Source organism: Engystomops pustulosus, chromosome 10 (genome assembly GCF_040894005.1).
Source record: "Engystomops pustulosus chromosome 10, aEngPut4.maternal, whole genome shotgun sequence".
NCBI lineage: Eukaryota > Metazoa > Chordata > Amphibia > Anura > Leptodactylidae > Engystomops > Engystomops pustulosus.
Genome location: NC_092420.1, coordinates 78,472,970 through 78,499,663, shown reverse-complemented (window position 1 = coordinate 78,499,663; position 26,694 = coordinate 78,472,970). Strand labels below are relative to the sequence as shown.

Sequence of the window (26,694 nt, the reverse complement as noted above, 5' to 3'; positions counted from 1 at the left end):
ATTTCAGCTGTGGCCAATATTTGCAAGCTACCTACAAGAATTTAAAGCAATGATAGCAATTTCTTATTACTGGAGCATGTGGAGGGTGTATAAATCCCATCTACTATGGTGCGACTGGGTATTCTGCTGCAGATAAGCTTGTGACAAATACACTACTTAAGTGTGTGATAACTGGGGCTCAGACTGCAGGAAGATTCACTGTGCCGGAGTCCACAGAAGAGAAGTGCATATCAGGGTTGTAACTACAGCGTTAGCAGCCATAACAGCTGCTATGGGGCCCGCAATGTCAGGGGGCCCCGGCATCCTGACATTCTAAAGAATGGAGGTTGTTCACCATTATATTCATATTTTGCTGCACATTGTAGTCTAATATACACTATTGTATTATATGTATATAACAGTGGACATCTTAACAGTAGAAAAAGTAAGTGTGAAGAATGGAGTGGGGGTCATGAATGGGCACTAACCCTCCTTTAACACAAAGATCTAGAGAATTACTATAATCACTACGGATCTCAGCAATGAGATGATGCTGCACCCACCCAAATCTACAACCGTATTGTATAGACATGCCGAAATGGATACTCATACGGGGTCTGCCCATCTGGGTGAACACATTTTAGTTGAACCAGAAGGGGAAGACTCTTCTTCTGTATTCATTATCAAGGATATAGTTTTTGTAAAGTGCAAAGCAAGACACAAACAATGAATAAAAAAGTGTTAGCAACACTGCTATATGTAATTACCCAATGTTGTGCGAACGGCAAATAAACACTTTACAGAATTACAAATATTTGTTGTGTTGGGATAATTCTGCCAAAAATAAGTAACTTAGTCTAAATCCTAGTTTGCCGTCGAGGGAGCCCTGGTGGTCATATATTTCCATACTGCCCCATTTACATGCATGAATGGCATGGCCAAACTTACATGTGTTCTTCATAAGGAGAGAGCTGCTATATGTTTAGGATGCATTCACACGATGTATTTCCACCATACCGTAGTACAGTGGGAATACATTGGCGCTGTGGAGAGGAGCAGGGGATGAGCACAGCTCTCCATAGGAATATACAGCGCACGACGCTGTATTCTGTAGAAAGATAGGACATGTCCTTTTTTTCTACGGGCTACGGAGCGGTACGGTGCCGCACGTGTGCCGCCATGAGCCCATGGAAGTGTATGGGGGACATATTTATGCCGTATATACCGTCATACGTTCGTGTGAATGTAGCCTTAGACTAATTTTAGAATTATATTGTTTTGGGTGTTAAAAATATTAGAACTTGCAAAGAAAGTTAAAAAAGTCAATGTGGACCGAGCCTTAGTTGGGCACGAACCATCTCAAAGATGAAATGATTGAGTGTATAGAGAGTCATTAGGTAAAAGTTAAGCCGATAAGGAGAATATCGCATTAATGCAAGAACAAAATTATGCACAAGATATAGGCGGAGAAGTGATTTAGTAATGGTATAAGTTGTGCATTTTTTTTTTTCAGCTGGACATGACAGGATTTAATTAGATTTTTAATATGTCCACTAATACGCCAGAACATCAAGCAGTTCTGAAACACCGAACAGTTGGGGGATGGAGAACACAATTGTGATGTGGTCAAGTGCTATAGAAAATCTGCAAAGAAGATGGCGGGAAAATGATTAATTCAGTTTGGAAACAGATTTAATTTGAGATAATTGGAAGACATCCAGGAAGAGATGGATTTAAGGCAATTTGCAATAAAATAAGGAGATATGATGCAAGTGGAAATATACATTAATGTATCATCAGCATATAGATGGTGATTTAAACTGGAAGAGTTGATTAGTTTGCCTGGGGAGTATATGGAGAGCAGGATGGGGCCAAGGACATAACTTAGACATAATCTGAATGATAGATGTAGGAGGCAGATAGAGATTTTATACTTGATACAAAAAAAGTTAAGAAAAAATATGTTATACCAAAATATTGTCAAAGGGCAAGATAATCGACCAAAAGTTTAAGAAAGTTTACAGCAGATCCCAAATCAAGTTTTTATCGACCCCCCTCAAGCTTATTTTTATCTCAATCACAACTGTCCCGACCTTTGAGACAATAGTTTCCCGTCTCCTTCCGAATACAGTTTAAAATAATCACCCTCATCCATAAAGCTCCTTCCATAATGCACCTTCCTATCTCTCCTCTCTTATCGCAGTCTATCCAACCTACCCATGTTCTTGGATCTGCCAGTGATGTTAGATTAATCTCTACCTTAATTCAAACCTCTCAGTTATGTCTCGAGGACTTCTCCCGTGCTGCACCAATTCTCTGGAATGACCTTCCCCAGACTATCAGACTAATTTGAAACCTCTAAAGTTTCAGACATGCTCTTAAGACAATCACACTCGCAAACTGCATATTTACTAACCCATTCTATGTCCTCCTCCCGTCTGTATCCGGCAAACACCAGATACCAAGCTCCAGGCTTCTCTGCAGTCACATTCACCTTGGACTTTGTATATAAGATGGCGGCTGATGGCTAGTTAAAGCAGCCATATACCAGGAAGCACAGGAGATTTACAAAGTCCATATGCAGTGGTAATGATTTATGCCAGAACTGGTCATGTGCCATCTTTACGGGTTTGTTACAAGTAATGGATAAAGAGGATTCTTCCAAATTATGGAATTTTAGAGCGGTGGATAAGATAATAATCACCCCAGAGACTCTGGAAGGAAATCTACCTTCCAAATTAGGTGTGATAATTCAAATGCACTTACTCATAGATCCAGGCACTGTGACTGTGGTAATCTTTTAACATTTGTTATCCTTGGCCTCCTTCCTTCTAATATCAACTTTTAAAATCATGCTAATGAGCCCCTCTGTGTTATGTGGAGGTTCACCTGAGCCTCCCCATGTCCTGTCTGTGCAAGAGTATAACATCCCGTGAAACTGCAGCATGGTGGGGCTCTCAAAACCCTACCGGGAGCCATTCTGGCTCATTAGCATAATGTTAGGAGTTGATTTTAGAAGGAAGGAGGCCTTGGATGACTAATCTAAGAAGATTACCACAGTCACGGTACCTGGATCTATGAGTAAGCGTCCCTGGTTTTATGGTAGATTTCCTTTACACAGGGATAGACTTTTATTGGATCAGTAAAGTCCTACAGATTGGATCCTGCATTATCCTACATTTATGTTGAGGATGGATGGTGATTTGTTTGTTGGGATACCCCTTTAATAGTTGACTTATCATCAATCCTATGATCTCTTTTGGACTCTAAACTTTCAGAGTAAGCTCCTCCAAACTGTTACTTCTTTTTAAGAATAGAACTCGCCTACCAATGAGCATAAAACTGAACAAAACATAAAACACCAGATTCAAAGTCCAAACTACAAAGAAAAACTTCTATAGGTTCAATAAAAATCCACACAGAGAAACAACTATTTGATCAACACTCAAACAACTTCAAATAAAGGTTACAAACACGTGTACCGGAGACCGTCAGTGCATTAACCCCTAGGGCTGATACAACCTACACCTTTATACTGGGTATTTTATACTGTAAAAAAAATATGGTGCCTCATCTGTAAAAATATAAACCCACATGGACTCCATGGGGATTATTTACTAAGGGTCCCACGGCTGCATTTTTGTTGGTTTTCCTGACTTTTTAGGGATCACGCCTGGGATTGTGTCGCACGCGATCATTTTGTGTCGCAATTGCGCCGGCTTTCATGTGCCACGAATCGGGGGGCGGGCCGTCAGACGATCTGACGAATTCGGATTACGCGAACATTTAAATTTGTGTCGCAAGCCATGTATATACATGCACTAGGAAGAAGAAGGTGAACTCCGGTGGACCTGAGCGGGAAAGCGACACATGCAGGAAATTGGGCACACAATCTTAAGGAATCGCGGCAGAGTTCATCCTCGTCGGAGAGTCCGGATCGGGGATCGCGCAGGGATCGGGTAAGCAAATGTGCCCCCATGTGTCACTGTACAAGATCCATAAACCCAACTTTGCCATGTTCATAAGCCAGTAGCCTCTATGATTTAATACTCAATATGTAAACTAATGTATGAGTAAGGTACAAACTAAATATAACCTATTCCGAGAAACGCTTCATCAGCATAACAAAACCAATTATTTTAAAATGTTACCAAAAGATTCAAGAAGATTCAGCTTATCCATCAAGATGTCATCATGTAGAACTTTGGAAATCGAATGCAATATTTCAAAACGGTATTGGACAAGTCTACTGCTTATGCCATGAAATCTGTCTTCCGAGAAGTGGAAAGGCAGAACTATGGTGTCACTGAGCCATAGGAGGTCCAAATATTATAAACAGAACCTTAAACATTTGGGTCCTATAATGAATTTTATAATTGCACCCAGGGACATAATAATATAACTTAGCAGAAGTTGGGGGGAATAACAGGAAACGGAGACCAGGTCAAGGACATTGATGTTAGTATCCGATTTCTACTAACTCCATAATGATGAAACATTATGAAACATATAAAGGCGGAAACTTTGTATGTATTAATTAATATTGTAAATTACGTTTTATAGAGAGAGCACATACGGGAGTCATCGATGCCGTACCCTATTATATGAGCCCTAGACTTGGCCACCGATCCGGACAATGTGCAAATGATTTTTCATCCTGATTAGTATCTTGAATTAGAAGCTGCATGAATCAGGTGTTACATAGGCTTCAGCTAAAGACTGATAATATAATAATGCGATAATTATATAATGGCACAAAGAATAGTTCCTGTAATTATTACACTTCTAATTTAACTCTAGGTGCCAAGACTTGTGAGTGGAACATTTCAATGTTATTACAATGAAAGAGAGAAAAAAATCTAGTGTTTAATAGCTTTTACTGTATCTACCTCTTATTTTATTATATTTATACCTTTTTATACTATAATGGGGTGTTAATCTTTGGCGATATCTTTGCTTGACTCTCCAATAAACCATCTTACAATTTTAAAGGGATTGGCCACTTTATATCAAGTTTTCTGTAAGGTGTGGGGGGGCATATATTAAAAGTTCTGCTCCGCTTTCTTGGTATGTACAGTGAAGCCTCCTGACTTTCACCTCTTCAGCCAGACATTCCTGGCCATAAAGAGGCCGCATATGGATGGTCACGTGATCTCTGCCTGTCCACGACAATTTACCTTCCAGGACATTAAGGCAGGCGGCACATGTGCCGTTTTGAACGCGTTTTTGGGCCGTTTTTAAGCAGTCCATTTTTGACTGGTTTTACCAATGATCTTAAATAAAACGGGTCAAAAATGGACGCATTTTCAAAAAACCGCATGCGTTTTTAACGGACTGCTTAAAAGCGGCCCAAAAACGTGTTCAAAACGCCACGTGTGCCGCCGGCCTTAGGCTACTTGAACATGAATCTATGTGGGTGGGCATATGGAAGACACCCTGGAGACGAGGAGCTGCTCAACCCTCCTCTCTCCACTTTTCATAGATGGTAAACACAGTATTGACACCTTTTGTAGACTTTTGCATTTTCTGTAAAACTACTTAAAATTTAAGAACTAGTTCCAAAATCCTCTCTCGCCCCAGTGCTTAGAACAGCAATGTTTTACTCATCAATTACAGCACTTAAATATAAGTGTATGGTGACAGAAGGTTAATAACCCTTTTATAATAAGATATTGCTACGTGGCATTGGGATCATTTTACTCTTACACAATTGATTCATTTACATTAAAAAAAAGCTAATGACGCCGCTTATTGCCAATTGATATACGAGGCATGCAAAAAAAGAGAAAAAAAAAAATAGATAACACAAAATGTATTATAAGAAAAACCAACAATACTGGCCGTAAGTGGCATCCGATTCACCCATGTGTTCAAATAACCTCGTATAATACAACAATGTGACACAATTATATTTCTGATTGATTTCTATTCATCCGCTTTCTATACAATGGAGCAAAACTTTGAACTTTTTAGACTCCTGTTCTAACTTTAAGTAGGAGCCCCACAATTATACTTCAGATTTTTTTTAGAGGAGAACACTGAATCTTGGACAAACTCCTTTAGGGTGTTAAGTTGGATCAGATCTTTCGTTGTGTTCAAAGATGAATGGACCCGATGTTCAGGTTTGGCGCATCGTTTCGGCTGCCTAACCGAGACATTTTGCCAGTTTGGAAGCTTAACAGCAAAACTGGTAATTTAACAACCCTGGCATCTAGCCATGGCTGTGATTGGCCAGGAGAACACCTAACTTAAGCAGCTAAACCCTTAAGCAGCCATACCCTATTCCTCCCAAGTTTCAACACTTGAATGGAGACCATTCTCCAACTTTGATGTACTGACCGAAACAGACCAGTAAAGAACTTAGTCGGTGCCAATGACATTGAATGGAGCAGTGGGTACATATTTGGCTCTTTTCATACAAAGTTGGTTGAGATCCTCCACTGACCTTTCTCTTCATTGTTTAAGTGATCAACATGTCACACTGGAAATGTATCAAATTCAATTGTTATCCCCAATACACAAGACAGAGGATAAAAATATGGGTGGGATTCGACAGCTGAAACCTCCACCAATCCCAAGATTCCCATTCCCATGCATCCTGCTGCTCCGTCCAATACTATGGGAGCGTCTACAATTGTCAGGCACAGAGACTGGGTTTCTCCCATAGGGCATTTCACTACGGTAACTAATTTAACTACTAAAAATGGGACCCCTCTTCATATAACTAGGTGGGTTCCATTATTGTGATCATTGGGATTCCCATAATTTAGAACCCCATGATCAGATTGTTATCCCCAATCCTGCATAGGGAATAAAATTTGAAGATTGTATAATGGCTTTAAAAGGAACCTGTTGCCAGGTTTTACCCCACTAAACTACTAGCCCCCTCAGGTAGGGCTTGAAATGTTCTTTGTAGAATTCCATCTTTTATGCGAAATCTCAGCTATTTACCTATATAAAAAATTCCTCCAAAAGTCAAGTAAATAAACTTGGCTCTTCTCATATGAAAATTTCCCTTTAAGTATTAATATCAACACTCACAAGCAGCCCATCATTTTCCTGTCACAGAACATATGCTATTTCTTGGTTAATGTTCTTGAATATATTCAAAAGCAAATCTCCAGGTACTGTATTTACTTTACATTGCAAATAATTGATGAGATTTTTTTCCCGTTTCAAGTCTCAGTAAAGAACGAGAAGTGAGAAGTCTGCACTGCCTCCAAATTCAATCAAAGAAAGTCAGACGCAAGGAGACCACCCAGCGCACAGCGCCCCCCTGCTGAGACCAGGCAGAAGAAAGCAAAGTCCTCCGGCTTGACATGTAGAGTTTAGAGCAAACTGAGCCTTAGGATTCTGCTCCAGTTTCTATCTATATCTGGAACGGTTACTATTCAGACAAATACATCAAACCAGCTGCAGCGCGTCCTGTTAGGTTTTCCATGCGCCGCTTCTTAATACATAAATAAAATATTAAAGTGTATTTGACTAGACGCAGAGCCTACGCTTGTTACTAGTGATGACCTCCCCAGCGCCTGTGGATTATCAGTTATAGGTAAAATAAAACTAGATACAATCACAGACTGACAAGTTTACCGGAGCGCGGCGCTTCATGTCTCAAAAGGTTGGGTCTCTGATTTTTGGGGGAAGTAATGGCCTTTCTATGTCCTTTCTATGGCAATGCATTGGCATCATGTTTATGGTGGCCACTTTCACGTCCACCAGTGCTTAACACATTGGGGCAGATTTACTTACCCGGTCCATTCGCGATCCAGTGGCGCGTTCTCTGCAGTGGATTCGGGTCCGGCCGGGATTCATTAAGGTAGTTCCTCCGCCGTGCACCAGGTGGCGCTGCTGCGCTGAAAAGCATCGGAATGCGCTGGAGTACACCGGGCGGCGGTTTTTCCGAATCCATCGGGTTTTCGTTCGGCCACGCCCCCCGATTTCTGTTGCGTGCATGCCAGCGGTGATGCGCCACAATCTGATCGCGTGCGCCAAAATCCCGGGGCAATTCAGGGGAAATTGCCGCAAATCGGAAATATTCGGGTAACACGTCGGGAAAACGCGAATCGGGCCCTTAGTAAATGACCCCCAATATCTATATCTCATACTTTTAATGTAGCATAAATTTAATTTTTCATCGGTTTATAACTGAGAAAGAAAATAGTTGAGTCCCTTAAAGGAAATCTACCATTTGATTTCATACATTATGAACAAACATACCTTCCGAATGCTGTAGCTACACTGATGCAGAAACATATCTTCTTTGATCCCTGGGCTGAATGTTTTTTGCTGGAAAAACAATTATAACATTCAGGACCTTAGGAAAGCTGTATTGCTGCAGCCTTCCATTGATAAACACATTACATAGAGATTTGGGAAATGAAAATAATCAACCTGAGCTGGATGACTCATACACAGCAGCAGGGGAATGGTGCAGCGATTGATTACTTCTGCCTGTGAGGCACAACACAGTGATTACATCATTTTTTGGAGCAGTGTATACTTAATGTAAGAGGAGTAGCGACTAGCCAGAGAATAGAAGCAGCAAAGCCTCATTATTATAATTTTATAATTGTGTTTTCAGCAAAATCACTCAGCTCAGGGATTAAGCAAGATATGTTTCTGCATCATTGTAGATACAGCGCTCTTAAGGTATGTTTGGTTCATAATGCATAAAATCAAATGGTAGATTTCCTTTAATTGGGGAGCACTAAGTCACAAATCACCCACAAGTAAAAACAGCATTGTGTGTGGCACTGTAGAAGCTTTACAGAGATGAATTTGTAAGTAAAATTCACTTTTTATCTATATGTAAATAAGTGTGTTAGTGCACCATGGGCGGGGCTGAATCTACCGGTGCTCCAATTTCTTTTCATCATAATCCAGCACTTTCCCATTCATTCCTTTTACACAATGATCCATATTCCAAGAAAACTAGAGAACTGCTCCAACAGGAATAGAGCAAAACTTTGGTGCGGGAAGTTCATTATCACAAAGACAAAAGTGCTTGTTTTCTGTGGGACAAGCTGTACTTTTAATGGAACAATTTATTGTTCTCTAAAACATATTAGGTATAAATGCAGTGGTGTTTTCTTACAGGTTTGTTTTTATGGCATTCACTGGATGGTAACAGTGTAACATTACATTTACTATATGAAATGCTAAATACTTCAGTTCTAAATTCCCTTTGTCTGGGGTATATGTTTAGCCTTGTTCTAATGTAAGGCTTTCCCCACTTTTAGGACAATAAACATCTTGTTGAAACTAAACAATGAAAAACTTTTAAAAAGTCCCATTCTTCTAGATGAATCCATTTTAATGAATACATGACGGAACATTTGTTTCTAGTTGTAGTGTTTTTTGTTCTTTTTATGATGCTTATTTACAAAGGGAATGGAAGATGTTTTCATACCAATTTAATTGGATATTGTGGTTTTTATCTTATAAAATATTTTTATTTATAATTTAATTGCTTGTGTTTGTTTTTTGATGCAGGGATAATTGATGTGTTTCTTTTTTGCTATTTATATATATCCTAGGCAGGGTCAGCTCCAGGTTTCAGGAGGCCCCTGGGTGACAGAGCCTCAATAGGCCCCTTTGCAGTGAACTCACAAGGGGGTATTAAAAATTCAGAAACTAAAACAGTCTCCTGTTTCCTGAAATATTCCTTAGTTTATCATCCCAAACAGGCCCCTCATGGTTATTTAATACAAGCCTATGGATTCATTAGATACAACCCAAAATTCCCATGGATTCCTTATGTGGGCCCCCCAGCAGCTCTGGGCCCCAGCACTTACCCAGGTATTCCTGGGTTTACTTTTATATTTCATTTTGTTAGTTTCTTTCTTCTAGTTTCCTAGTGAACCCAAATTGAGTTATACCAGAGACTATGATAGTTATCTACTGTAATTGATAATTAAAGGAGGTGGCAACTTTACTTCAAGTTTTCTCTAATGTGTGTGTGTCTGTGGGGGGGGGGGGGGGGCAGCATACTAGGTAATATACCAATTTACATCTATCAAAGGTTCCACATCACTTTCCGGATATCTAAAGTAAGCCCCCTGGTTCAGAAATGTCATCTACCTCATCAGCTGTCCATAAAATGACCACAGATGGTGGGTCATGTAATATCTAACTGTCCATGATCTACCAGGACCTTATGACAGTATTCAGTAACAAAATATTTAGGTCCTAGAAGGTAGATTGGCCATTGACAGTTAGAGAGTACCCTCCAATTCTATCCATGTTATGGATGGGAATGGTTGCTGATTATATAAAAGACATCAATAAAGTGGTGCATGGCTTTTAATAGATGTACATTGGTAAATACTGTCAAATAGATGTATATTGGTAAATCATATATACAAAAAAGTAAAGTGGCCGACCCCTTAAATCACTATATTACTAATGCAGCTTAGTAGTAGTTAGGGCGGCACGGTGGCTGAGTGAGTAGCACTTCTCTCTTGCAGCGCTGGGGTCCTGGGTTCAAATCCCACCCAGATCAACATCTGCAAAGAGTTTGTATGTTGTCTGCTAGGATTTCCTCCGGTTTCCTCCCATACTCCAAAACATACTGGTAGGTTGATTAGATTGTGAGCCCCATTGGGGACAGGGACTGATTTGGCAAACTCTGCGCAGCGCTGTGTAATCTGTGTGCTCTATATTAATAAAGAACTATTATAATTTTAAAGTAAAACAAACCCGTCAGATGCCTTGTTTGCACTTGACCACATCATCTGAGGGGTCGGTGATTGGAGCTGTCACTGATCATGGACACTACGACCTGATCTCTGCAGTGTAAATATGTTATATAAAAGGTAAGCCATATATACATCCCTGATATCCATTGAATATGTCACTTTAACGCAAAATGTCACTTTAACATCAGAGAACTTGTTGTTCAACTACAGAAAACCTCATCTATTGCTCTGATCATTTAATGTACATTATCATTATGTCACAGCGAGTCCGATACACAGAGTGAGTCCAGAAACATTGCAATATTTGTTTCTGTAAATGGAGGTATTTCTGTGAGCGGAGATATTGCTGTGGGAGGCAGAAGACTATATCACCACTAAAGTAATTACATAGCAAGAAATGTAAAAAGTTACTTCAAACAATATAATGGAAAAAATTGTATTGCAGAAGTTTAATCTAACTTCAAGCTATGAGCAGGCGGAGGAGAGGCCGGATGTTCCCAGATATTTAATGTTATCCAACATCTACATGAACACCATCAGAAATTCTACTTCAAGCTCAAGTACAATATGTAAATAAGCTACAAGCAAGAATCGGTAATATAGGCACCCCCCGGGTTACGTACAAGGTAGGTTCTTTAGATTTGTACTTAAGTTGAATTTGTATGTTATTTGGAATTGGTATATTTGTAACATGTATATATGGTATATATAATAAGGCTTCATTACAGACACTTTACAGCTGATCATTGCAGCCTGGGACTAAAGTAACATCCAGAGAGCTTCACCAGAGGTCACAGTGGGCAGAGGGGTACGTCTGTAACTAGGGGTCATCTGTAAGTCAGTTTTGTTTTTCTAATGCTCTAAACCCATTTAACCCCTTTAATAAAATATAGATCTGCCTTTGAGCTTGATTTGGGTCAAAATGCGCCTGTGGGGAGAAGTGGGGAGGGAGTTGCATAAGTGTGAGGAGAAGAGAGGAGATTGACATAAGTACACACAGGCTGTAGCTAACCCCTCCCCAGGGACTCACCACACACCGCTAACAGGGAGCCAGGTAAAGTGAATTATACTTATATGAACTACTGAAATGATTCAGAATAGTGACAAAGGTATTTTTAAATACTGGCATAGAAGAGGCTAATGGAACCTGACAGCAGCTAAAAATCACATTCCTGGTGACAAGTTCTGCAATTTCTCATAAATCCAATTCTGTATAAGATCACCACAAGTTACTGCATTTCACAACATAATTTACAAGGTGGTCATACATGGACAAATCGGGGTACATGTACTTAAAACAGTGCAAACTACACTATGTGCCTGTGAAGTGTGCAGTGTGCGCAGATTCCTAATTTATGGCCCACGTTCTGCATGAATCCCTTCACTGCTCCGACAGAGTGCACCAACTGTATTTGTGTGCACCTTTAACATGGGGCAAGCAAGACACCTCTGTGGGACCTTGCATGATATGTGTGGCACATGATCTGACTGAGCACCGGTACGCCCATTTCAATTGCGAAAATTGAGTTGCGTGAAGAGGTCGTGGGCACTTCTCAAATACATGTGTCAGCAGTTTTCAATGAAAAGAATGTTTAAAGTCCGACAGAAAACAGCCGCAAGCACCTTAGTATATGTGGGCCGTAAAGCATGACAATGGACCCCACTTATCAAAAGTAGCGTAAACTGTACTATATGCTGTTCGCCTGTGGAGTCTGAAGAGTGCGCCAAATTTTTCAATTATGGTGCATGATCTTCATTAATCTAGCGCCCCCTGCACTGCTCGGGAATTGAGCACCAACTTAGTTTTTGGTGTTCCTTTAACATAAAGCAAATGTGGCCAATCGCTGTATTAAATTTGGTGCACGCCCCTTTAGGTGCTACCACGCTAGCCCGAAATGCTCATAAGCAAAGTAATAAAAACGCATTTTTTGTACGCATTAGTATGCTTCTCTTCTGCTTATAATGAAGGGAACTTCTTGTAGTAGTCCATGGGGGTCATTTATCTTATCTCAGTTTTTTTTTTGTTTGTCGTGTTTCTGTTTGCTTCTTTGGTAATTTATCAATCTGACTTTTTCCTTGTGTTAAATGGGGGATTTTTTAAAGATAATTGTTTGAGACATTTGTTACAAATGTCACCAAAATGACGCACAAATGTCTCAAGTCATTCCTTTCCATTTTCTAAGTTTTCTTAAGTATGGTGTAGTCTGGAGTTTTTTGTGACACAAATTTGAGACAATTTGAAATGATAAATGTGATTTGCAATAAATGTCTTACTGATGAAAAACAAATGTCCGGCGGACATTTCACATGTCCCCAAAAAGATGCAAAATATGTAATGTGCAAAAAAAATGTCTCAAAAAACAGAAAAAAGAGGATGAAAAATAATGATAAATGATCCTCCACATGTTTAATTTAGATACTGACCCGTCACCCATAATAAATATGCAAACCGGGGGAAGATCCTATACTGGAGCAGATACATGCAGGTACCACCCAACTGACAGTAGAGACTGTGCCAAAACAGTAGAATACTTGGTGTCAAAACTATTAACATAGATTTTTTGGAAACAGGTGGTGGCAAGAGAAAAAATTCCAACTGCACCCGAATCAAGGGAGTGGAATCTATTAAAGGATACAAAAAGTTGGAGTTGGGAAGATGGTGAAAGGTCCTGTTTAAATTTTTCCTAATCTTAGATTGTGGTAAAAGTAGGCTATATCCAACCAAAATATTTATCTAATGACAATTAAAAAATGTCGTTTTTTTACTCTCTTGTCTCCTGTGACCTATCAATTATAAGAAAAATACATAAAAAATGTACTGAACAACTTTATCCATTCTATCAAGACAAATGTGGGTTACGTCTGTTCCGCGTCCTAGAAAACAACATGCACGCTCTAATTTCAACCTGAACTTTCCAGTCTTTTTGTAAGAGGCAAACCAATTAAAGGGCACCAAGCTGGGATAATGCTAGCCTCTCCCCCACCACCCTGGTGCAGATATTCATTTTGTAGACAGAGATTAACATTTATAAGAAGCTTTTTATAAACAGAAAAAACCATAGCTCTCTCGTACTTTTATTATTCATTAAAGGGGTGAAACAGCTGGTGTCATTGATATCACTAAAAATGACCGGCGGGAGAAGACAGAATGTCACGTGGATCCTCAGTGTCACTTACAAATCAAGCTGTGACTTCTATCTTTGAGTTTACTTTAAAGGGGATGTTTCAGCTTTCAAAAACATCTCCTTTCGACAGTATAGAGAAGAACATGGTAATCGATAGGGATCTGATCACACAAACCCGAACTGATCACCAAAACAAAATGTAATGTCGAGGATGATGGTGAATGTGAAGGGTTTTTTGAGAAGAAAAAAATCTTGGAAACGTGTACTAAGGCAAACTGTACTAAGTGCAGTTTTGCTCACTGATGTGCAGAGTGCTCCAGATTTATGAATACTGGTGCATGGCCTTCAATAAGCTATGGCACGTTGCACATGCAGATTGTTCTTAAAGGGGTTTTCCCATAAACCAAGTTAGGCCCTATCCACTAGATAAGGCCTAACTTGCTTATCAGTGGGGGTCTTAGTGATGAGTTCACAAGAACATGGGGTCTGATTGGGTCCAAAGTACCTCAGTCGGACCCCTCGTCGCTCCTGAAGGCCGCATATGACCATTCTGCTCCATTCATCTCTATGGAGCTGATGGAGATCGCCGAGCTTGCAATTTGGTGCGTTGGCAATTTTTGTCAGCCCCATTAAGATGTGTGGAGCAGAACGGTCATTAGCAATAAGCAGGTGAAGTCTTGATCCTGCTTGAACTTCTTTACTCATGGCCAATAAAACAAGTGCGTTCCTATAGGGATCAACAATCCCCACTGTTGTTAGATCAACCGTACATTTATCTTGCCTCCTACAGTTACGTCCATGATGGTACTAACACAGGCACACAGAATAGGTTGAAATAAACGCTGTTTATTAATGCATCCGGACGCACAAGAACGGGCGGGTGGCCAAGAGATCCTCATATGGCATAGAAGCGGTAAAGTAACACGTATATAGTAAACACATAAACACATACAAAGCAATGTATACGCGCTATATGGAAATACACACTGTAGAGGCTGTAACAAATATGCCTTGCACTCACGCAGATTTTCTCTTACACTTAACTGGACATATGTAGTGAAATTAATTAGCAAAAACAGGCATTTACGCAATGCGAGATCTACACCCACGCAGACTCTCTCACACGCGGGCACCTCGCGACTTGCTGTTGATTCTCTTATGTTGGCTGGAAGCACCGTGTGACAGCAGGGTGGAAGGCTGGTTGTTGGGGTCCCCTGGATTGTTGGAGATCATGCTTTCCTTGTACTTGCTCATCAAAGACAACTTGGCGTTATCACCTCCTGAAGACGCAGAATTCAAGGCAAAGACTGGAAGAGGACACACAGAAAAAAGAAATCAGTGTTTTCCATATTACGTGTAACAGGTTCACAAAGGTGTTTACACTGAGTCAAGGACACTCGAAATACAACATAAAATATGGAACCGGCACAACAAGGCAAGTAGGTAAATTCAATTGTGTTCCAAGAGACTGTCAGCCCGGCAGGTAGTAATTGTAGCAGGAATGCCTCATCAGATATGCAAAAGTAACACCAACCATAGAAGGTGTCAGGAAGATGAGAGCGCGGAACAAAATGTTGTTAGGGGAATATCACATTTTAGGAAAATTAGTTTATTACAAAATGTATGAAGGCTATAAATAAAGATGTTGTAAAAATGTAAAGAGCTTTTCTCCGCAAAATACTTTAAAAGACCTTTTCGGTCAAGTCAAGGTACACCTGCCCATCCAAAAACCAAGACTGAGCGGACTAGTTAGAGGCATAGATTTCCTATTCCCACCCTGGTAAATTTTTACCCAGAATCTCCTGTAGAGTGTGCATGGCCTTTAAGAAAAGAAGGCCTTCAAAGGCAATCTCCATAGGGAGAATTAATTCCTTCCTGACCCATGTACATGGCCGAGCCAAACTAGTTCCCTGCACTGTACTGAAATGCAAAGACATAGAAACAGTGCTGTCCACAATAGGGAGCCTGTTCCTATTGGACAAGACTTATATGTAGAGAGAGTTGCCTCTCTTCAATTATCAGTCTGGGATAGGATTCCCACCTTGGAAAACCTATTTGCTTGTTCTTTACCTATAGTTACAGTGCTAACCGATGAAGTTAAATCAAGATTCAGATCTGTGAAGTTTAACCTATATCACTACTTTTTTGGGATTTTTTTTACGCCACAATATCCCAGGAAAACCAATGATAAATAACCCCCACAGATTAGATAGGTGATAGACACTTGATGAAATAGACAGATTGGGGGTTCATCTAGCGTAAACATAGAACTACTTCTAGTGCAACATCGTGCAAAGCCAAAGGACTTGAGGCTTTTGTAAAAAGTCCATAAAAAGTGTCATAGTTACTCCAGTCCACTGCTGGTGTATGTGTTGGGACTTTTTATGCATTTTGAGACTTTTTTGTGACTTTTTGAAAAAAAGAATTCCTGACAGAAATAGACCATAAGAACATGAATCCACTTTAATAAATCTGATGGGCAGTGGAGCTCCAAAAATAGACATGAGCCGCCTAATGATAAATACAGATAAGCTGAATACAGGCAGTCCCCGGTTACGTACAAGATAGGGTCTGTAGGTTTGTTCTTAAGTTGAATTTGAAGTCAGAACTGTATATTTTATCATTGTAATCCCAGCTAGAACTCTTTTTGGTCTCTGTGACAATTGGATTTTAAAAATGTTGGATTGTCATAAGAACCAGGATTAACACTAAAGCTTCATTACAGACACCTGTGATAACTGTTATAGCTGATTATTGTAGCCTAAGGCTAAAGTACAGAAAATTGCCAACATCCAGAGGTCCGTTTGTAACTAGGGGTCGTCTGTAAGTCAAGTGTTCTTAAATAGGGATAATTCTGATACAGATAATTCGGATACAGATCTGATACATATGACCTAATCATTCAGGATTCAATTTGTAGAAGTTATGTTTTGGGTTGGGTCAGAATTGAACAGGACCAAACTGATGTTGCTCAAATAGATAGATAGGAGATAGATAGATAGATAGATAGGAGAGAGATAGACAGATAGATAGACAGATAGATAGATAGATAGATAGATAGATAGATAGATAGGAGATAGATATACAGAGAGATATAGATAGATAGATAGATAGATAGATAGATAGATAGATAGATAGATAGATAGACAGAGAGATATAGATAGATAGATAGATAGATAGATAGATAGATAGATAGATATGAGATAGATAGATAGATAGATAGATAGATAGATAGATAGATATGAGATAGATAGATACATAGATAGATAGATAGATATGAGATAGATAGATAGATAGATAGATAGATAGATAGATAGATATGAGATAGATAGATAGGAGATAGATGATTGATAGATAGATAGATAGATAGATAGATAGATAGATAGATAGATAGATAGATAGTAGATAGATAGAGATGAGATAGAGATGAGATAGATAGATAGATAGATAGATAGGAGAGAGATAGACAGATAGATAGATAGATAGATAGATAGATAGATAGATAGATAGGAGATAGATAGATAGATAGATAGATAGATAGGAGAGAGATAGACAGATAGATAGATAGATAGATAGATATTAGATAGATAGATAGATAGATAGGAGATAGATAGATAGATAGATAGATAGATAGATAGATGATCTATGCGTGATGCTACCCCTGAGCTCCCCTTTAGAGGAGAACTTTTATGCTGACCCATTAGTTCTGGCAATCCGTGTGATAAATATTTTATTTCTCTATCCTGATCCAATGGAGCGAGGTCTCATCTGTACATGGATAGAATGACTGAATGAAACTTATATCAGAAGGAATACATGTTATAGGAAACAGGTAAAAGGGCTAATATTAAAAAAGTAAGCATTTCTTTTCTGAGAGTTGTGAGCTGAGCGCTGTGATAAATGGCTATAGAGAGACAATAGAGCGGCTGCTCAAGGTTACTGAGCTGCGCTGGAAAGTAATTCCCTTTGCTCTGTCTTGTCATTTAGATCTTGACAGAAGTGAAGAATCTGGAAGACGCAGAATGCAAAAGAGAAGGTGAGCAGCATCTGTCCTCTTCTCTCCTCCTAATGACTACAATAAACGGATGCTTTATCAGGCTGATATCGCAGAGGGGGCGGCCTAATGGTGTAGTTTACCTGACAATGAGCGCTGTACACAGCAATCTCCATGTGTGTACGGAAATGAGGACCATTCCAGACTGAATAAAGGGCATCACATTGAAAATCAAGTACAAACTCGGCTTTATCACAGGGTATTAAGTCTGACATAGAGTAATGTAGTTAGACTTTAAAGAGAATCTCGCTCTGTTATTAAAAAATTGCAAGTAAATGCAATTCCTTGAATTGCCCTTAAAGTGAACATGTCTTGGCTCTAATCCTAAAGCAGGGTGAGATGGAGAGAGAGAAACTGAGTGTATGATCTATATGTTTATTCAATTTGGAGCAGTATTTCTGAGTAATGGGCAGAGAGGACCCCTGGGATAGACAATGGGAGTCCTGATTACCCCACCCACACGCAGTCATTAACAGTGAGAGTCCTGATTACTCCGCCCACACACAGTGATTAATAGTGAAAGTACTGATTAACCAGCCCACACACAGTAATTAATAGTGAAAGTACTGATTACCCCGACCACACACAGTGATTTACAGTGAGAGTCCTGATTACCCCGCCCACACACAGTGATTTACAGTTAGAGTCCTGATTACCCCGCCCGTACAAGATATTGACAGTGAGAATCCTAAATTCTCCACCCACACACAGTGATTGACAGTGAGAGTCCTGATTACCCCACCCACATATAGTGATTAACAGTGAGAGTACCGATTACCCCGCCCACACACAGTGATTGATAGTGGGAGTCCTGATTACCCCGCCCACACACAGTGATTGATAGTGGGAGTCCTGATTACCCCGCCCACACGCAGTTATTGACAGTGAGAGTCCTGATTACCCCACCCACATGCAGTGATTGGCAGTGAGAGTCCAGATTAGCCTGCCCACACACACACACAGTGATTTACAGTTAGAGTGCTGATTACCCTACCCACATGCAGTGATTGGCAGTGAGAGTCCAGATTAGCCTGCCCACACACACACAGTGATTTACAGTTAGAGTGCTGATTACCCTACCCACATGCAGTGATTGGCAGTGAGAGTCCAGATTAGCCTGCCCACACACACACAGTGATTTACAGTTAGAGTGCTGATTACCCTACCCACATGCAGTGATTGGCAGTGAGAGTCCAGATTAGCCTGCCCACACACACACAGTGATTTACAGTTAGAGTGCTGATTACCCTACCCACATGCAGTGATTGGCAGTGAGAGTCCAGATTAGCCTGCCCACACACACACAGTGATTTACAGTTAGAGTGCTGATTACCCTACCCACATGCAGTGATTGGCAGTGAGAGTCCAGATTAGCCTGCCCACACACACACAGTGATTTACAGTTAGAGTGCTGATTACCCCACCCACACAAGATATTGACAGTGAGAATCCTAAATTCTCCTCCCACACACAGTGATTGATAGAGTCCTGGCTATAACATCCACACACAGTATTTAATAGTGAGAGTCCTCATTATTGTTTCCATGTAGGAAACAATACACAATAAATGGGATGCTGTGGCACGGTTATATTCTGGAATTGAACTTATACAAAATACTGCAATACAGCACGTTATAGCATAGGGATTCTCCCAAGAATAACATCTATAATTACTTCTCATCTCTTTATCATTACCATATTTATTATGTTCTACAAAGCAGGTGCAATACACTTAGAGGGGTCTTCACATCTCATTATCATGTATCATCAGGACTCCCACTAAAGCCATCAATTAACAGTGTGCCAAATTTACCAACAGAATTGAAGCCTGTGGACACTTTTCGGCCTAGAATGACAAAACGGGATATAAATAAGGTGTGGCTTAGGCCGACGGCACACGTGGCGTATTGAACCCGTTTTTAAGCAGCCGTGTTTTTTTGAAAACGCATCTGTGTTTCCGTTTTTTCAAAAACACAAGCGTTTTTTAACAGAATGCCTAAAAACGGCCCAAAAAACGGGTTCAAAACTCCACGTGTGCCGCCGGCCTTAGTAGAAAGGCAGCATGTGCAAAAAACTAAGGAGATGGGAGGGGTAAACAGCGCTCATCTCACCGCCTCCCCACCGTGCGGCTGTATTCTCGCTATGGCCGGGCGAGTATAAGTCCATGTGAAAGAGGCCTAATCTGCAATGAGTGGGAGCTGGGCTGCAATTACATGGCCTGACCACTACACAATGAATGGAGCTGTTCTTCTGGGTCTGTTCTCTGTACAAAGTTTGGCCCTGGAGGCAGTGAGTTTCAGTATATGAGTGGGGGGTCCTTAGTGTAGGACCCCTCCAACGTGACATTGCCTTCCTATGGATACTGTAAGATATCAGTATTAACTGGAAAATATATTTAAAGGGGATTTTGACTATTGTGATAACTATCTGCTGAAAGGAAGGTTCCCTTTAGGTTTGGATCATATACTTTACATTACATTGCTCTAAAGAGTTTCCATATAGAGAAATATTGTGGTGCTGTTATTTTAAGGCAGAATCGTTATCCGTTAATCAGACTTTCATTCACACCAAATTGCAACTTATTCTAGCATCGCTGGCAACCTGCAGTCCACAGACCTGGCAATGTACAGTAAGTAGGTGGGGAAAGTAGGAGGAATCGGTACAAAGAGAAATTTCATAGAAATCCCATCTGTTTCCCACTAACAGACCAGCAACTGTTCTATCGGCACACTGTATAATACATGGAGGTGGTTTGGGTGGTTATCCGCCCACATATACCATGGAGAATGCAAAGCGGGTTATGTGGTTTGTATTGTTTATGGAAATAGGAAAGACCTGTAATACAGGCTGCGTCCTACTGACAAGAGTGGCGCTGTTTCATGGAAAATATTAACAGACAAACCTTTGTTTATATTGATTCCTCGCTTTAGGGTAGTCCGCCACCTCTTATAGCATTGTACAGGCAGATAATGTACAAGATAAGTTCTTTAGATTTGTATTTTATAATTGTATTATAATTATTCATTTATAATTGAAATCCCAGACAATTTTTTTTTTGTCCCTGTGACAATTGGATTTTCAAAATTTTGGGATGTCATGGGAACAAGGATTATCAATAAAACTTTATTACAGACCCCTTACAGCTGATCAGTGCAGCCTGGGAGTAGATCAAAGAATCCAGAGAGCTTCACCAGAGGTCACAGTCTGTAACTAGAGGTCGTCTGTAAATAGGGTGTCCTTAAGTTGGGAACCCCTTGTAATCTGTTGGCAGCATGTTGTATATAAATGCTCTAAAATGCCTCCTCTCCCGGGCATCAACGTGTGCCCGCCATGCTACGTACGGCGGGCACACGTTCATGTGAATGTAGCCTAAGGGGACTGTGTATGGGATACTTTTATTAGGGGCCATTGTGTGACATTTGGTGAAGTTTTAATAGTGTACTGTGTTCGGGGAGAATTAATGGGGAGACTTTATTAGGGGACATTTTATGGGACACTGTTACCTGATGCTGAAGGATGACTCCCGTGCTGACAGTACAAGTGTTCTGTCAGATTCAGCACTATACAGAACACTTGGTGGTGGTGGTGGTGGTGGGGGTTTGTGGTTCCTTTGACCCAACACTGATGGGCTAGCACCAAGCTCAGCCAACCAGTGTTGGGGGCAGAATTAGTGATGGGAATTATGGCTCTTTAGATAGATTTATGCTGGCACGTAGTCAGGGGGTCTCAAGAGTTGCCAGGGCTGTATATGTGACAATGGTCACAAGAGCTTACAATCTATGAGGAGGAGGGGCACTGGCGGTGACAGTGCATGTACAATGGTCACAAGAGCTTACAATCTATGAGAAAGAGAGGGCACTGGCGGTGACAATGCTTGTACAATGGTCACAAGAGCTTACAATCTATGAGGAGGAGGAGACACTGGAGGTGACAATGCTTGTTCAATAGTCACAGGAGCTTACAATCTATGAGGAGGGGACACAGGAGATGACAGTGCTTGTACAATGGTCACAAGAGCTTACAATATATGAGGAGGAGGGGACAGAGGAGGTGACAATGCTTGAACAATGGTCACAAGAGCTTACACTCTATGAGGAGGAGGACACAGGAGGGGACAGTGCTTGTACAATGGCCACAAGAGCTTACACTCTATGAGGAGGAGGACACAGGAGGTGACAGCGCTTGTACAATGGTAACAAGAGCTTACAATCTATGAAGAGGAGGAGGAGGAGACTCCGGAGGTGACAATGCTTGTACAATGGTAACAAGAGCTTACACTCTATGAGGAGGAGGAGACACAGGAGGTGACAATGCTTGTACAATGGTAACAAGAGCTTACACTCTATGAGGAGGAGGAGACACAGGAGGTGACAATGCTTGTACAATGAACACAAGAGCTTACAATCTATGAGGAGGAGGAGGACACAGGAGGTGACAGACTGTAAGCTCCTGTGATTTTGTACAAGCACTGTTTGGGAATTGTTCAGTTTCACACACCTGTGAGCACAGCACAGCAGGCACAGGAGCAGAGACTCCAGTACTGGTCACAGGTCCTGTCCCCTCTATAGTGTTATGTGATGCCCCTACAGCAGGAGCAGCTGGGACTCTGGTAGAAGACAGTGACCTGTCCGGCATCAGTCACAGTGAGAGCTCCGTGCTGAGGGGGCGTGGCTTCTGCTTCCCTTCATCTGATAACCTGGAAGTGGTGTCACAGTCTGTGTGCCCTGCATGAGCTCCACTGCTCATAGAAACTAAGAGGCAGCAGCTGTGTGTGGAGCCGAGCTCAGCACTGCCCCTGCGCTTACTGCCATGTGCCGTCCTCCATTCTCTCCTGCAGTGGAGGGCTGAGACGCCGGCACCCTGTACATTTGGACTATAAGACGCACCACAGTTTTTTTCCCCATCTTCTGGGGAAAAAATGTGCGTCTTATAGTCCAAAAAATACGGTATTTTATTTCAGTCCATTATGCCATTTCTAAGAAATTTCCATTTTAATTAGTATGCTAATGATGAAGTTGGAGCCCCCAGGTCTTATCCTCAGCATCTGGAGCACTGCCATTCCTGCCTGGACCATTATCCTGTCCCTCATATGAGCAGGAAATGTGTGAGAAGGATGTGATGACCCTGGAAGAAGAGGGAAGTAAGTGCAGGTAGCAATGCCCCAGGTGCTGAGGACACATTAGACATGCCCCAAAAGCCTCATTTGCATATAGATTATACTGGGAATATCTTGAAAAAAGCATAATAGAGAAAAATACTAAATGTATGTTGTAAATTACAGTACATTTCTCTAAAACATGCTGCCAACATAAATGGTTGACCAAATGGTGGCACCAAATGGACTATGGGGCATGATAGGAGATCTGCAAGGCAATGCTGCTAACTGATGAGTCTTCATGGTAATGAAGGATTGGACCTGTTTTAACATGTCTGACCTTTTCCTTTTCCTTAGGCTCTACTAGTCAAGGGGGCGGTAACCTAGACTAATCTAATGCAAGTTTAAACTTACATGGGCGGTATTTTTTGAATGGGTGGATGGGTTAAAAACACAAATTTGATCACAGTAATGGAAATCTACCATTTGCTTTTATTTATTGTGAACCAAACAGACATTGAGAATGCTATACTGATACTGATGCAGAAATATATCTTGTTAAAGCCCTGAACTGATTGGTTTTGCTCAAGAAACAATTATAAAATTCAGGACCTTGGGAAAGCTGGGTACAGGCTGGCTGCTGTACTTAAACACTTCCACATACACAGGGGCTGCCTAAACTGTCCAGACAGGACTAATCCACCTGAGCTGGATGACTCTTATACAGCAGCTGGGGGATGGTGCAGCGATTGATTACTTCTGCCTGTGAGGAATAACACGGTGAATACAGTGTTCTCTGGTGCATAATTAGGGTGAGGATAGCGCCGGGGCATCCACAGAAGAGACAGAGCCCCATTATCATTATTTCATTATAGTTTTTTCAGTAAAACCACTCAGTTCAGGGATGAAACAAGATATGTTTCTGCATCAGTGTAGCTACAGCATTCTCAAGGTATGTTTGGTTCACAATCCATAAAAGTAAATGGTAGATTTCCTTTAAGTAAAAGTTTAACTTTTTTTTTTAAATAGATGATTGGTCCCACTGAAGTACATGGGCTCAGTTAAATTTGCTCTAATTTCTTTTTAAAAATATTTTATAGATTTTCTTCATTTTGCCTTTTTTTAAATTTCTTTTTCTAACTTCCTAAAAATGATTTGTCTGTCACTCATGTCAATCCTCACGTATTATTAATGTAAGATAAAATTAATAATTACATATACCACATCCTTTGTGATCTAATGATACCCTGGGGAATTATTAATGTTTTTTATATTTGTACCTTACACACAGATATTGGGGTCAGTGCACAATTACCTGGGATATCAGCACGTTAAAAACTACTGATTGCAAGTGTGATGCTATTTTTTGGCATTAACACCTGTATATGTCAGTGGAAGGAGGACGCTTAGGACTCATTATCACATCATTTGCATCTCATCAAGAATAACATCTGGTATTTCTAAGACTCAGCTATCACCTCCTGTACATAGCAGCTTCAGTAATTGGGAGACTCAACTTATATATGGGTCGTAATGTGTTATCCACCTAAAACTGCTTACTATTGTATGCGGATAATGCCGAAGCTGTGGAATGAATTACTGGAAATTAGTGGACTATTTTCCTGGAGAATTAAAGTTCAGCATTCCCAATCCTTGTTTCACCAAACAGCAGCTTTCTGGGAAGTGATAGACCATGACCAAACACATGCATGGAAAAATGGATGGGTTTCAGTGACATGCATCTATTTTGGTTTCTGTGTCCCCCAAAACAAGATAGAAGTATGATAACCTATTGCTTCCTTGAAAACTAAGGAGATGGGAGGGGTAAGCAGCGCTCAGCTCACCACCTCCCCAGCGTGCGGCTTTAATCTCGCTATGGCCGGGCGACTATAGGTCCATGTGAAAGAGGCCTAATCTGCAATGGGAGTGGGAGCTGGGCTGCAGTTACATGGCCTGACCACTACACAGAGAGTGGAGCTGTTTTTTTGGGTCTGTTCTTTGTGTTGCATTTAGCACTGGTGGCAGTGAGCAGCTATCAGGGAAAACTTACCTAGGCAAAGACACTATACTAATATGGTCACCCATCTTGTGCTTAACCTGGTAAACGTTTCCCCTCTGCCCGGAGGAGCCTTGGGCCATGTGATCCACAGGCAGCCGGTACTTGGACTTCCTGTGATGTGAAATGCCCTGCGGATTTCCATTGCGGGGATGAACTAATTACTGAATGATTGGAGGGGCATGCCAAGGACGTTCATAGGGTTCGGGATGTCACTGGTAGCCCCCAAAGCTTCCTAAAGAAAGCACCATAGTTTACCAGGGTAAGTACAATATTGGTAATTTCCTTATGAGGGTTATGTACTTACCCTAGTAAACATAATTTTATGTGACCAACCCCTTTCAGTAAGTGCTCAGCTACAATTCCTGAGCATGACCACTACAGAGAAAACAAATCTGGGCTTTCAGCTTAATTAGAGGTGTTTTCCTTGCGTATTTATGATAAATCAATAGGTACTGTCATAAATACATGATAGAAAGGGATCCCCTTCCTGGGACCTGCACCGAAAATAGGGGTTCACTGACTATACAATCCTATAGACTTGAATGGAGATTGATTGGGCATGCCCAGAAAACTCTGCAGTGAGTCAGCCCCAGCCCCGATGTCGGGATAAATTGGACCAACAGCTTTTATGTATTTAAGACATATCCACAGACAGGAAAATCCATTTAATCTGGTATCTGAACCTGCAAGTATCAGCTTATCAATAGGTTAACCCCCATAGATCTGACATCACTGATCAATTAAAAAACCCATGGAAGTATAAAGGTAGACACATCTTCTGGCCTCCTACATTCACACAACCGTAGGGGAGGGGGGGGGGTGTATATACGGGCAAACACTTGCAGCCTTATATATGTCCCCCATAGGCCGGCAATGGGTGCAGGGAGCAGTATGGAGCGGTACCGTGCAGCACACATGCGGCACCATACTGTTCTGTCCCGCGGAAAAGATAGGACATGTCCTATCTATCCCTGTAAAACGGCGCTATTCGCCATGCATCTCTATAGAGAGGGGCGGGGTGAGCGGCGCTTACTCCCTCCTCCTCTCCCATGTGTTGGTTGTCTTTAGAAGAATAAACCATTGTTGAACTAGAAGTTTAAAGCTTCTGGTCCACTTTAAAAAAATATCCTATAGTGACGGGAAGAAGCTCCTACAGTTTTCTCTAGTTTTATCAGAAAAACCACCCTAAAGATAAAAACGACTTATATTAATACGAAATCGGTCCTTACATTTTCTGTCTTATACCCTATTTATTATACTACGATATGAAAATTGACATAAACTTCTGCTGTCAAACAATCTAAACTAAACGTAATCATTTTTTCAACTTTTTCTCTCTCTTTCTATTCTTTTTCTCAGGTATTGATGGAACTGCAGGCTGAGGAATCACACATATAATGATGCCTCTGGGGCGCACATTTTAAGTAGAACGCAGAGCACTTTGCCGGCAGACGCGCTGCTCTCGATAGAGAAAAAAATCTCTGCTTTTATAGGAGCGGTAAAAGCACACAAGCACAAAAAAGCAGCACACACTTATCTCCCCAAAAGTGTTTTGGAAAAACAGCAAAGCTTCTTCTAAGTGTCACTGGAAGATCCTCAGCAAAACATTACAGGAGAACGGCGCTCCCAACAAGGACAGGCACTAAAGAGCAAATCTATCTTCTGTTCTCTAAAAACATCCA

At 40.9% G+C, this 26,694-nt stretch overlaps 1 protein-coding gene across 3 annotated transcripts in view; it reads right to left on the bottom strand.

Annotated features, from left to right (window-relative positions):
- ASTN1 (astrotactin 1) overlaps positions 1-26,694 on the bottom strand; it is a 352,438-nt gene that overhangs the window by 100,661 nt on the left and 225,083 nt on the right. For all 3 annotated transcript variants that reach the window (XM_072128438.1, XM_072128437.1, XM_072128436.1), the window contains one exon: positions 14,938-15,111. In XM_072128438.1, coding sequence (XP_071984539.1) covers positions 14,938-15,111 — 174 coding nt within the window. The remainder of the gene's footprint in view (positions 1-14,937; positions 15,112-26,694) is intronic.